Source organism: Pimephales promelas, chromosome 4 (genome assembly GCF_988280905.1).
Source record: "Pimephales promelas chromosome 4, fPimPro1.hap1.1, whole genome shotgun sequence".
Lineage (NCBI taxonomy): Eukaryota > Metazoa > Chordata > Actinopteri > Cypriniformes > Leuciscidae > Pimephales > Pimephales promelas.
This window is the reverse complement of record NC_142772.1, coordinates 36,817,287-36,831,632: the sequence shown is the minus strand read 5'-3', so window position 1 is coordinate 36,831,632 and position 14,346 is coordinate 36,817,287. Positions and strand designations below refer to the sequence as shown.

Below are 14,346 nucleotides of genomic sequence, written 5' to 3'. Positions count from 1 at the left end.
GATGCAAGGAACCTTTATGTGATATGTTGATTATAGCTGAATCATTGAATCATATAGCATGTCCCACTTTATTAAAGGGACAATAATCATTTAAAAGCCCAACACAATTACACAGTTACAACGATCCCTTTCAGCAGAACAATATGAACTCAAAAAACTCAAACTGTGTTAATTAGAGTCTTGTTACCGGACTGATCGTTCATCATTCGGATGGCTTTGGCCTTAGCCAGCTCCAGTGCTGTGACCCATCTCTGCCTCTCCACCTCTGTGCTGGCTTTCAGATGATAGGTGCGCCCCCCGCTGCTCAGAACAATGTTGCAGGCGTCTTCTGTGTCGATGTGCGCTGTGGCCAGGTTGATGGTGCCGCGACACGTGTGGGCCATCTCCGCCTGCGTCCTATTATGAGCGACCAAAATGAGGAGGGAAGCCAGGAAATCAGAGGAAGGGGTTAGTACATGATGGGGAAAAAAAGACACACGAGAGAAAAAATAAAGTACAAAGGATTACAAGAAGCACAACATTGTTAAAGGTACAATATGCAGGATTTTTGCATGCAGTAAAATATCCAAAAACCACTAGGCCAACGTTATATATTTTGTTTAGTTGATCTTGATTACTTAAAACATCCCAAATGTTTCCAACTATTTGTAAATCGTGTGAAAATTGCGCTTTTAACCAAGGAAACGGGGTGTGTGAGCAGGGAGTCGCCAGTCAATGGTGTCATATCCGCGTTACACCCGGTTTCCGCCAGGTTTGATCTCGTACCACAATAGTAATCATGGCGACAGACGTTGACAACTGAGTTATGCCGGTTATGCCTAGAAGGATGCTCACTCTGCCGTTGTTTTGTTCAAACATTATGGACCATGGCAAGCAGACTTTGAGACTAAAACAAAGATCAACATCTTTCGAGATGCAGAGAGCTCCACGTCTGCGACTAACTTCGACTTGACACAGACGCAAGTGTTGCATGTTACTTTATTAGACTGGTGAGCAAATGTACATTAAATAATATATCCTTTTGTAATTGTAAGAGGTTAGCGACCCCTGGTGGCCTAAAATCCTGCATATTGTACCTTTAAATCATTAATGCAAATTTCCAGTGTGGCTAAATGAAGCTGCATTACTTTTTAAGCATATACTGTACGTATGTAGGATAGCTGTACTATGAATGAAATCACAAGTACATTGAATGACATAATGTAAATCATCCAAAGATCAGACGTGTGTAAGAGAGAGAAACACTGAGCACCCATGAGCGTTACGTTACTATATACAGCTGCATACTGAGCGGGCAGAGAATGGAGGTTAACGGCTATTGTGTGTCAGCTGGCCAAACAACAAAACTCAAACAAACCAGCCAGTGTCACAGAGAGAGAGAGAGAGAGAGAGAGAGAAAGAGAGAGAGAGAGAGAGAGAGAGAGAGAGAACAGAGTGTGATGTGACCCCTGATAGAGAGATCAGGAAGAGAACTTACAATCCCATTATGAAACTACAAAAAAAAAAAACTACTGAGGCATATCCTTATGGAAACACAACTTTCCTCAAACAAACAAAAGAAAAGCAGCACAGTATGATAAATGCAGAACTAGCTTTGTTTACTCTATTCCCTAGCATTCGCACATACGATGTTTCTTAGACGTGGCAACGTAATTGGGATTACTTCAGGGAGTCCTATCATCTAGTGTCTACAGAACGAGCCAATGAACGTTGGCCTGCATGAAACGAGTCAAATGACCAGCCCCGCAACACGGGTATAAACAGTGTAGCGTCTGGACCAATCAGACACACACAAATTATTCATTATATTTAATGAATAATCCAGCAAACTCACTATCCCAACAAAGGTCTGTGAGACTTCCCCCAAATCAAGTCAACACACTGGGAGAACTCGTTGTCCTGTTACAGGACACAGTTTTACGACCCAAAAGAATGTGCAGGGAATTGTCTCATAATTTTTGCTGAGAAGAAGAAATTAACCATTTTGTTTAATCCTATTTATTCTATATATATATATATATATATATATATATATATATATATATATATATAACCATGTGATAAATATCTTGTGATAATATAACATATATCTTATTTTCCATTTTATAATTTTTCCTTTTGTGTGGTTTGGCCTATGTATTCATTCTCTCCTCTAAACTATTTTGGTCAGAGACATGACTTGCATACTATGGTTAACCAAAATCATATGTGTAACATGTTTAATCTATATAAACTCCAATCTTCGTCCCCAATTTGTTCATTTACATTACATTTTGCTAACTTTACGACGCATTAGCATTATAAGAATCTAGAAGATTCTTTTTGTAAACACCCATTGATATTAAACATTCAAATACCCTGCTAGAAAACAAGATGGTCGTAAACAACTCCCTCCAAAGGGGCAGCTTCACATTGGCTCATGCACCTCCAGGGGGTGTGACATCTTCATGCTTTAAAATTCACTGATCATCAAGATCAGCTCTCTCTTGTCCTCTGAGCCCCTTGCGCTCTAAGCCTCTTGCTCTCTGACTCTCTTGGTCCTTCTTGAGAAGATGAAGCTGAACTAGAAGTCCTTCAAGGACTCCCAAGCTTGGGCCAGGCTGCGGCCTTGTCTTTCCATTCACCAAAGATCCTCTAACTCCCACTGGTTCTCTCTCATCAAGACCACATCAGCAAAGATCAACTGGAGCCTCAACAAATTGCATCAGGACAGTTTAATGCAAATGGACGAGACATGCAAGTATCAAACTCATTATTTGGTACGTTAAGTATCCTTACCGTGGGCCGTATTGGCCCAACTAGACCTGGTTCTGGGAACTAGTGCTCCTTGTGACAGCCCCTCCCTGGCCCATTCCTCTGAGAGAGGACCTGCTCTCTCAGAGACGGGGCACCTTATGGCACCTGCGTCCAGACCTCCATGGCTAACGGGAGACGTTACATCCCGTCGCCACTGTTGCTGACCATTGCTTTAAAGGCCGTCACTATCTCGGCTCCTCGGCGAAAAACAAAGAGTACGTGCGGCCGCTTCCTGTTTATACCTGCGCTGCGGGACAGGGCATGTGGCACGTTTCACGCACGCCAATGTTCATTGGCTCATTCTGTAGACACTTGAAGAGATTAGGGCTCCCTGAAGAGATCCCAATTACGCTGTCACGTCGAAGTAACATCTCCCGTTCCCTCCTTCAGGAAACGTTTGTAACCGAGACGTTCCCTACTACAACATCCCTCACCTCAAAGTCTTCCTAAGAATCTCCATTAGTGAGAGACTGATGTATCACTTAGGAAGATCAATCAACAATGTGCCATTCGAAGACTATTGGCAAATGCAAACATTTTAATTTCAGATTTAATTTAAAAATTCAGATTTAATTTAAAAATAATTATTGTTTTTAGTAAAAGACTAGTAGATTTAGTAGAAATAAGATTTGGTTAATTTAAACTGACAAATAAAAGAACAGTAAAAGTATTCTCTCTATAAATATGAGCTCTAAAAAAATGACATGTATAATAATTAACAAGAATGTAACAGAAACATTGTTAGACATCATATTGACAAGCTGGGTATACATTTTGGAATAAAGACAGCGAGAATGATAGATATATAGAGTGGTAAAACAATAGATGGACAGAACGATATGTAGGTAGAACAATAGATAGAACGATAGACTGAACAAAAGATAGACGGATAGACAAAAAGACAGACAGACAGACGGTAAAAAGTCTGGTTGAGGGTGTCTGGTCTTTTAGAGGGTGAAATATCTCAGGCCTGAAAGGATCCCAGAGCCTCTTGTGAGTCTGTCAGGCCATTCTGAGGAACTCTAATTTAACCAAGCCTTAGGAGCCTAACAAAAGCTTAAAGCCTCACAAAACACAGTTAAAGAAAGAAAGAGATTACGAAACACTGATCCAAACTCCACCAGACCACTGATGCTTTGCTGACTCTCAGAAAGAATGGGACAGTAAAGGGCATAAAGTGACAAAGAGGAGAAGCAGAAAGGTGGGGAGACACACAGAGAGCAAGAACCCTGTCTGTCTCTCTCTCTCTCTCTCTCTCTCTCTCTCTCTCTCTCTCTCTCTCTCTCTGTGTGTGTGTGTGTGTGTGTGTACTGCTATAGTAACTTGGTATCTGTTGCACATCTCTAATGGAATGTCAAAGCTCTGACCTCTCAGAGAAATAGTGAGAAGCACTCAGTTCCGAGCCGGACAGACATATTTTTTTTCTTTTTATTCTTTATTTTATTCCAAAGACAAATGCTATTGTACAGAGATTGCATTTTTACATTTTCAATCCGCCATACATTTTTGACACAGATACACACTGTATTTGTGGAAATCTGTAATTTTATGTTTATATTTTCCAGCAGATGTGTATGTGCACATGAGTGTGTTCTAAAACAGTGGATCTCAACTAGTTGGAAGATAAATGTAAAAATAAATGTAAAAATGCTAACCATTCTTTGTTCCACTCAAATTATTCTGTTAAATGGTTCTTTTAAGGAATACTTAAAAAGACTCACAAGTAACCAGTTAGAGACAGTCGGACAAATCTTCCACTGAATAAACTAACTGAATCGGTTACTGAATCAACATCTGACTTTTTTTTTATTTATTTATTTTTTTTCATTACTTTTAGTGACAGCAATCTTGAAAAGTTTTGTGTCCTTAAGGTTTGTGAAACAAAAATGAGTATGTATTACACATTGTTAATTGATCTTCCTAAGTGATGCATCAGTCTCTCACTAAAGGAGATTCTTATGAAGATTTTGAGGTCAGGGATGTTGTAGGGAATGTCTCGTTTACAATTGTAAGCCTCGTTTCCTGAAGGAGGGAATGGGAGACGTTACGTTGACGTGACAACGTAATTGGGATCACTTCAGGGAGCCCTATTCTATTGTTCTATACCATTTTATCTATAGTTCTATCTATTGTTTTGCCACTCTATATATCTATCATTCTCTCTGTCTTTATTTCAAAATGTTTGAATTGTTGATATGATTTCTAACAATGTTTCTGTTACATTCTTAAATGAGTATTATTACTGACTGTTTGTTAATGACTGCAAAAATAAATTATTTGCTGCCGAGTGCATGAAGCCAACAACATTCAAGAGTCATTTAGAAACCAGTTTACATCATGTTTAAGGGTTAGTTCACCCAAAAATGAAAATTAAGTCATTATTACTCACCCCCATGCTGTACCAACCCCATAAGACCTTCGTTCATCTTCTTTCATCACGAGATTTCATGACGCATGCGCGAGAATTGCGTTCTTATTCTATGACTTCTTGTTCAGTTCTCGCGCATGCGTCGTGGAAATCTCTTGAACTCTCGTCTCAGGCCCAGAAGGAAGAAAAGGAATAGTCGAATAAAGTCGTTTTTTTTGTTTTATTTCCGCACAAAAACTATTCTTGTCGCTTGATAAACTTATACTTGAGCCACTGTAGTCACATGGAATATTTAAAAGATTTTCTTCAATGACTTTCTGGGCCGTCAAGTTTCAGTCCTTTAGGAGCCTATGTAGCAGTGATCCACCTCTCAAATTTAATCAAAAAATATCTTCATTTGTGTTCCGAAGACGAACGAAGGTCTTACGGGGTTGGTACAGCATGGGGGTGAGTAATTAATGACTTAATTCTCATAATTGTTGAACTAACCCTTTAACAATTAATACAGTGTGGGGCCGACACAGTTCATGGAAATACTACTACATTTTAATGTTTGATAAGAGCCGATAATAAAAAAAACAACATCCCTGCATAAACCTAAACCGGGGAAAAAAGGCATTTTCTCTACAGATACGAGGCACTTTGTGGTCTCCCTACTGCATGTGTAGTGTGTTTGATGAAAGAGTCTAACGTCTGCTGGCTACATTTGCAGTTTCAGGCCTTGGGGGTTGATAGTCTGATAGTCAAGCAAACCAAGTAATTGGCTAAAACCGAACTGAGGTGACAGAGTCTCTAGGGGGAGGGAGAGATACACATTCAGCTCAGACTAAACATCAATGACCATATTCATCCAACCTCCAACCATCCAAGAGCGGAGAATTCATACTTAAACCCTACCCAAGCATATAGGAGAAAGAGAGAAAGTCAGGGGGAGGAGGTAAGGAGGGGTAAAAGCAGAGATCTTAAATTAGCTTCACCCACCCTGCAGGGGACAGACTGGACACAAATGGCTGTAAGTGGGTCAGAACTGAGAACATGAAGCCAGGGTGAGGAAGAGAGAGGAAAAGAAAGTGGCAAAAATAAGACTGAAAAAAGGGGATGGAAATGTATGGAAACTCATTTACGCTACAGAATTTAAAAAAATAAAAACGTAATTGCAACTTTTTATCTCACAATTTTTTTTATCGCAACAGCAATTTTACAAAAATTGTAAAAAGTAGATTCTCACATGCAAGAGACAAACACAAACTCAGCAATGACTGACAATCACTCAAACTGGAAAATGTATTTTGTCCAAAAATAATTGTGCAAAGAGTCTGAATGGCATTCCAAAACACCCCGTTCTTCTCAGTTAACCTCCCATAAACCCTTGAGGGACACAACCTCAGATCATGTGACCACATTCTTCCCAGCAGAATGGATGTTATCACTCATTGCAAAAGAAGGTCAAGCATTGTCTGTGAGCGAACGAGTTGGAGATGCCCTAAAAACAGAAAATTAGCCTAATAGCAATTATTGTTCTCATTTGTCTTTACAATCTTCCAGTTAAATGACATACTTCTCTCTGGCATGCCAGACGTCTCCAATCATTTTAGTCGACTTAAATCTGCCTCCATCCAATCAACAACTGATGGGCACAATCAAATCCTGTTCTTATTTCCTCATGTGTAAGTCACAATATGGATTTTTTTTTCCTTTTTCAATAATCTGTTACCTCAGATGTTCCATATGTCACAATATGGAAGACATAATCTGCTACTTCCATTACATCTCCCGTAAATAACTGAACTGTGTGTGTACAGAACAGGATTAAAAGGTAAACTGACAACTGAATTTATCTGCAGTGTGTATGTGACCCAGAAGCGGTTGCCTGGATGTTCTGGAAGGTTGCTAGTATTTCTAAGGTTAAGCAAACACCAGTAACTTCCAAAAACACCTTGAATCAGATTCAGACAGGCTCACTGACTTTCTGTAATCCTTTTATACTAAAACAGTCTTTATCAACTAAAACAGTTTCCACAGTAATTGGTTGCAATAAGCACATCAGAACATAATAAAGATGGGAGAAAAAGTCTGTTAAGAAATCAAACATGCACAGAAAAGGAAGCAGTCAGCGTTTAAGAAGAAAAAAAAAACAGGAGGGGAAGATATGTGACTCATCACAAGGAGGGGAATGAGGAAGGGGGAGGTGTTGTGACCGAGTGCAATTTACGCAGACCATTACACTTTAACGTGTTTTAGCACTGCAGATGACAGAACTGTGTGTGGTGGAGGGTAAAACTAACACATCAGCAGAACACATCCAAGGCTTCCTATAGAAAGCCTCAGCATTTTCTTCATGTCTGCGTCACTGTGACAGCACTACAGGGAGCTGAGTTCTTCAGAAGAGCACATTGATTAATGTGTCTCTTAGTAATGATCCACAAGTCTATATGAAAGCAAGATCAGTTCGATCCAGCCCATTGAAATGAGCCCAGAGAGAGAAAGAGACAGCGTGAATGTGAGCATACAGAGATCAGCAGCATCCTCGCAACAACGCTCGCATGACTCACAGACACATGAGTTCAGAGACGGATATAGGCTAAATTGATTGACTGGATTATGATGCACCACAATATCATGTGATTTCTGCTCAAAATTATAATAAAATTATAATATAGCAAAATTATACTTTGTTTGGAAACAAGTTTTTTTTTTTTATTAATTCATAATTTTATACAGCAAGAACACATTCAATTGATCAATAGTGACAGTAAAGACACTTAAAATGTTACAAAGATTTATATTTTAAAAAAACTTTCTATTCATCAAAAAATCAAGAAATAAAGTATCCCAGTTTCCACAAAAATAAAGACAGTTTTAAACAATTAATAATAAGAAACGTACTTTAAGCACCAAATTTGAACAATTTCTGAAGCATAATGTGACACTGAAAATTGGAGTATTGATCCTGAAAATTTTTCATTCATTTATAACAGGAATAAATTACCTTTTAAAATATACTAAAATAGAAAACTTTACTTTGTAATAATAGCCTATTTAACAATATTACTATCCTTACTGTATTTTAGATCAAACTTTTGATTTAAAAAAAAATATATTCCAACCCCAAACTTTTGAACAGTAGTGTCATACATTGCAAATTGATAAAAATATTGATACAATGATCTGAAATATTTAATGAAATATAGTGAGAAAGAAATATTGTGCTAGGCTTAATCAATAGAACATTGTATTGGCTTAGTTGTGCGATGTTTTAATGTGGATTTCTTATAAAATGACCATTTGGGACTCATTAGACTGATATAAGCTGAAAATAAAAAATTGCTGATACAGAGGCCACCCAGAGTGTCCGAGTCGGCAGATATCTGCCTTTAAGTGCTGTGATGTTGTAATAGTGCATATTTCGCATGCAGCATGAAGCAGATTTGCCTGAGTTGTACAAATCTTTCCAATCGCTTGACGTGCAATATATTGACCACTAATGGACTAATAAAATTGTAGGCATAAAATATAGGCTATACATCTCTTGTATTTGAGCAATGGTGCATTATGCAGTACACATACTCAGAGTCAGGCCAGGGATACAAGTTCACATCTAAATCATATCCTTTGCTATATCATAAGCCCAGAAGTCCCCTCTACTAATTGTTATTTGATTTTCTCTGTTCAAGATATTTCCAGAAGAAAGAAAGTCATTCAATTTGGAACAACATGAAGGGGAGTAAATGTTGACAAAAATGTAGGCTTCGGACGAACAATCCCATTAACTAGAACATTTACTTTTTAAATTCCAAGGAATTGTTAAGAAACAATTCATAATCTAATGATTGTTGTCATTCACTTGCTCTAAAACATATTCGCACATATGCTGTTGCTCTCTCTGGCTCTGTAACGGCGTGTTTGGCAGGTTGATTTGGCAGACATTAGTGCAGCACGTTATCCAGACACTTCATTGTGTTGGCTACGTGCGCACAGTTGCCAGAGCTCTCCGATGACAGCAGATCTAGCTTTACACCACTGCAATCACCTTCCACCATAATAGACTATTAATAGAGGAGGGCAGCAAGAGAGACACTTCTTCTCTTTCACAGTCAGCAGTGTCGCTTTCCCTTCAGACTCTCCAGAGAGGGTGGAAACCATTTGGCCCACTGTGTGAAGAGTCAGTAGGCTCACGGGGGCTGCCCAGTAGAGATACGGATTGATGGGCATTGCTTCAGTGCTCTTACAAGAGCCTTTGCCCTTATTTCATTAGCCGCTTGACTAAAGATCTGCTCCCATGACGCTATCACGATGACCCTCATGACCATCTGATAACAATACAGTTCTGACAACACAAAGCCTCTCAAACACTTCCTGGACGTCTTCAGCAAGCCTTGCTGGATTGGTGTTTAAGCTGGTCAGTATCATTTTGAAGACTGAATGAAATAGGATAATACCAAAGTCCTTTATGCTGCCTTCAAGTACACTTGTGAAACTTGTGAAACTGGCCACGTTCACACATCAACAGAATGCGGTTGTCAGTCTTGTTTTTAAAACCTTGATATGGTTACGTTCACAGTCACACACAGTTCAGTTGTTTACAGGACTGACAACCAAATTCAATAACCAAACTCACACCTGTACGCTTTCAGGACGAAAACGAGCTGTGTGATCGGAAGAGGACTGGACCACTAGTTGTCTGTCACATCATACAGTGCAAAAGAGCCGCTCAGCGCTGCACAAATGGGTGTTGCAGGTTTTCGTGTGGGGTTTCGCTTTCATAAACTTACAGAGATAGAGATATGTGTGTCATCTAAAGGGTTTAGATCCAGTCACTGTTCTCCACCAGAGCTGCTCCCAACAGTTTTGGGTTGATTGGAAAAATGATGGAAACACTGACCTATAATTTACATAATATCATAATACAGTATATCTACTTATCAGTGAGAGGAAAGCAAGTCTGTAGCGCATGATGTTAAAGTGATTTTTCACCCTAAAATGAACATTAAGGAATTACTTGATCATATTGATCCAAACTTGTATGAGTTTTCTTCTTCTGTGGAAAACAAAAAGATATTACAAAAGATGTTAGTACCGGTAAATCAAACAATTGACGGTACCCAAAAACTTCAATGGTAGGAAAAAAAGGAGATCAATGGCTACCGTCAACTGTCTTACAACCATTTTTCAAAATATCGTATTTTGAGTTCAACATAAGAAAGAAACTCATTCAGTTTTGGAACGACATGACGGTGAGAAAATAAGGACAATTTTTTCATTGTTGGGTGAACTATCCCTTTAATCACTCAATTTTACTCACTCACTTTGCTTCATATTTAGTGATTCTATGTACAAAAAGGTAGAAATTAATAATTCAGATCAAATGTAAATATATAGAAAACATATTTCTTTTGTTTAGTTTTGACTACTTAGTTTTTACTTAGTTTCGTTTTTTTTTTTTTCCGACATGAATGCATGACATGTCATAATGAAGAATGAGGTATACAAGTTTCCCAGGTGCACTTGAAGGAAGCATATGTTCTATGTATCAACCTGTAAAAGGAAAATACCAAAATCCTCAAAACTATTTGTCAATGGATGCTAAATTATATTTGAAATAAACAACCTTTTGTGATCTTATTTTGTTACCTTAAATTAGCCTAATAAAACTCCAGGCTGGTCAAGCTAACGCAAACGCATTTTGCAATAAACAAACAGGTTCTTGTAAATGCAAGGACTGCAAGGTGAGACTTCTATTTACAGTAGGCTTTTTTTATCATACATCTTTCCAGGAGGTCTATCTCCTAATATTTTCAACAGGGCAATAAAGTCTGCTAAAAAGGTCAATCATCTCAAAGACACTGTTATGCATTATTTCAGAAACTGCAGAATCACCACTAAAAGGACATTCTATGACAATTATAATCGTCATAGCTCAGGTAAGAGATATTAACATTGTCCTGTATGCATGTCAACATACAAAATACACAATGAGCAATCACTTACAAATTTCAATGGGCAATATTTCTGCTCGACTAGCTAAATCATTAAATGCTTCTCTTATGGGACAGACCTAGCTGTGGTAATGAAGCAATTAAAAGACCATAGTAATTAGGTTCTGTGACAGTTAACTCCTGTCTTCCTGACACACAGGGAGAGATGAAACATGATTACCACTGCTGGCATAAGGGCCTCTAAAACAACAGGTGGAACGGCCAGTTCACAGGTGACACATGTGAGGGAGGTTTAAATTTTAAAGAGAAACTGTATCACTGCATAGATACTCACATATCTCAGCCCCTGTCATTCGAGATGATGTCACACAAAAAAAACAAAAAAACAATAACAACACAATTGACCTAAATGTTGTTTTTCCCCAAACATAACCTATATTATATGCGTTTGATCATTGAAAAACGAACTTTTAAATTATTCCTTTCCCTTTAATTAAGTCGCTTTTGACTAAATTACAGTATTGTTGTTTTGTTATATTTAAAGGAAAACTGCTTACCATGGTAAATGTTTGTAGGGATATCCTGGATTGGTGTGTGGCTGGCTAATAGCTAACACTGGCTACCACATCTGCTGTGCCAGAAGCTGAATTTGGACCATTATAAATGACTGGTTGCCGGTTTCTCCATAAAAACAAGCCAGAAATATGATTAGACCGGAATTTGTAAGACACGCCCACATACACACGGAGAAGTCGGTTGTCAAATATTAAAGTGCAACGACTCTCATAATAACAGGATCGCTGAATGAGAATATCCGTTGACGTTAGCATGAGCGCTAGCTGACGCGCTAATAAAAACAGCGCACTGTTGTCATTTATAAGACAGTATTTATCCGTTCATAACGACATTCGAGGAACTGGTTTAAAAGAAACACATGTTGGCAAAATGAGTTGAGAGTTTTGAGGGATGGACTAGCAGCATCTTTCCACACTAGAGACGCGCTCATGAAGTGCGCTGATTGTTCGCATGTGTATTTGACATGACAGATCCCTACGGTGGTCAGGACGAAAATAAATATTGCCCCTTTTACAGTATGTGCAAATATGCATTCTTGTAATAATGACACCAACACAGGTGCATGATAAACAAGACCATGCGTGGACATGAACGCCTATCATTAACTTACCTGTAATAGGACAGCAGTCCATTGCTGAGCACGAACCATCTTCGCTGGTAACCTTTAATGTAGTTAGTCCATTTAAAGAGCCAGCCTTTGTACGTGTCGGAGCCCGGGGCTGGTGTCCCGCTCGCTGGCGTGGACGAGCCACTCTTGCCCTGCTCGCTCATCCTCCTCCTGCCCCGGTGCACTGCCGCAGAGTGATGATGATGTCGCCGCTGCTGCTGCTGTTTGCAGGATAAGCAAGAAGGAACTGCTGTGAGAAAGGACACTATCCTGCCGGGGCCGCTGTAGGGAGCGGCCACTCTCCCCATAAACTCTTCGCCTATGCGCTGAGATGGACGGGCTGCCGGAGGAGGAGGGTCTGGGGCAGGGAGAGAGAGAGAAACACCACACTCTCCCCGATGATAGAGAGATGAAGAGCAGCGAGCGAGCGTGAGAGCAGGAGCGACAACCACTGGCGGCGCGAGAGGAGCGCGCGCTCTGAAATCACCAGCGCACTACATACATAGTTTATTCTCCTCCTGAGTTTATTCCTCGTACAATAGGTCGCATTTTACTCGACACTGTTCATGTGTCGCAAAGCAAGTGCTTAATAATAAAAATAGCTCCGCGGTTAAATTAACTTAAATCTTTCCAGTTCTCGCAAGGGAAAATAGTTCTTCTACAAGAAGCCAAACGGACTGGAACCAAAGTGGAGCGGGGTGACTCCTCTCAAAGCTTTCTGTTATCAATCGCTTCAACTCCACTCCAGGATTTCTAATAGCCGTTCAATACACACTAGACAAAAATATTGGACAAATCATATTTCATATGCTATCTTTCAATACGGGACGGTCACGCTCAACTTTCATTAGCAAGAGAAAAACACAATTGACATAATAACCCCTAACTGCAAGCAAGCTTCGCATTCATTCACTCCGCACTGCTGAAGTAGCTACTGTGTGTCAACCACAAGCGGAGAGATACAAACGCTGTTTAGCTTATCCAATCAGATTTGAGGAACGGGAATATTCTACTTTATTTATTTCAGCATGTAGCACGTGTAACGTGGACACCTTATTTAAAGTGTTTGTCATATTAAATATTTTAATATGACCAACAAAATAATAATTTTATATCATGGAAATGTAGGACAGTGTCTGCCTTTAATTCTCTGTAAGCAAATAAATATTTATTGTCATTCACATATTTACCAGCGTGGGTCTTAAGTGTAAACTGTTCAAACTAATTTGGTAATTGTTATTTTATATTTTTTTATTAATAGAAAATATTTATTAGTAGCCTACTAGCATCGTTTTCTGTGTATTGTTCTGTGTATTATTATTATTATTATTTTATTTATTTATTTTTTGAACGGGTTTAGAACTGAATAAGGTACATATAGAAACTTATCAGACAGATATTTTTGTATTATGTTTTTATTTTTTATTTTTTTAGAATAGGTCCGGCAGACTACAATCATATGATATGATGTTTTGGGATCTCACCAGGTGATGTCGCCACAGAGCTTCAAATGTGGTACAAGCACTTAGTTTGGGATATCAGACACAAGTGTATAAAATATTCAACATAAGAGGAGAATAGCTCACACGTCGTTTGAAAGGGTTTATTAAACTTTCTTTGATGAAACATTACAACTACTAAAAAGACAACATTTCTTTCCATATTAGAAAAAGCAGGTAGCCCTTTAAAATCTAAAACAAATTGACATGAAAAAACCCAAAAACAGACAGTCCTACCAAAAGAATCCATATTCAGCATGTCTGAAAGTTCAGTCTAAAGCCATTAACATTACGAGCACAGGACACGTTCCACAAAAACATGACATCTGCTACATCATGTCGTCCAGTCCCTAGTCCACAACCATTACACTGTGTGGCATGCAAATGTATGAGTCCATCTCTGCTGTTTTAGAACACAAACCTGACTCCATCTCCATCACATACACTTAAACTACATACTAAGCTTTACACTAACATTATACAAAAAAGACAAAAACGATGCACAATTCTGTTACAAAGATCTGCTTGCACTCTCATGTACATGCAGTGTACGTCAGTGCAATT

General features: G+C 38.8%; 1 protein-coding gene across 1 annotated transcript in view; it reads right to left on the bottom strand.

The window, feature by feature from the left end:
* osbp2b (oxysterol binding protein 2b) overlaps nt 1–12,934 on the bottom strand; it is a 55,500-nt gene extending 42,566 nt beyond the window's left edge. The window contains exons 1-2 of the mRNA XM_039659419.2: nt 12,287–12,934; nt 188–396 (exon numbers count right to left, since the gene is read on the bottom strand). Of these exons, the coding sequence (XP_039515353.1) occupies nt 188–396; nt 12,287–12,591 (514 nt within the window). The 5' untranslated portion in view covers nt 12,592–12,934. The remainder of the gene's footprint in view (nt 1–187; nt 397–12,286) is intronic.
* Between the last annotated feature and the right edge of the window lie 1,412 nt (nt 12,935–14,346).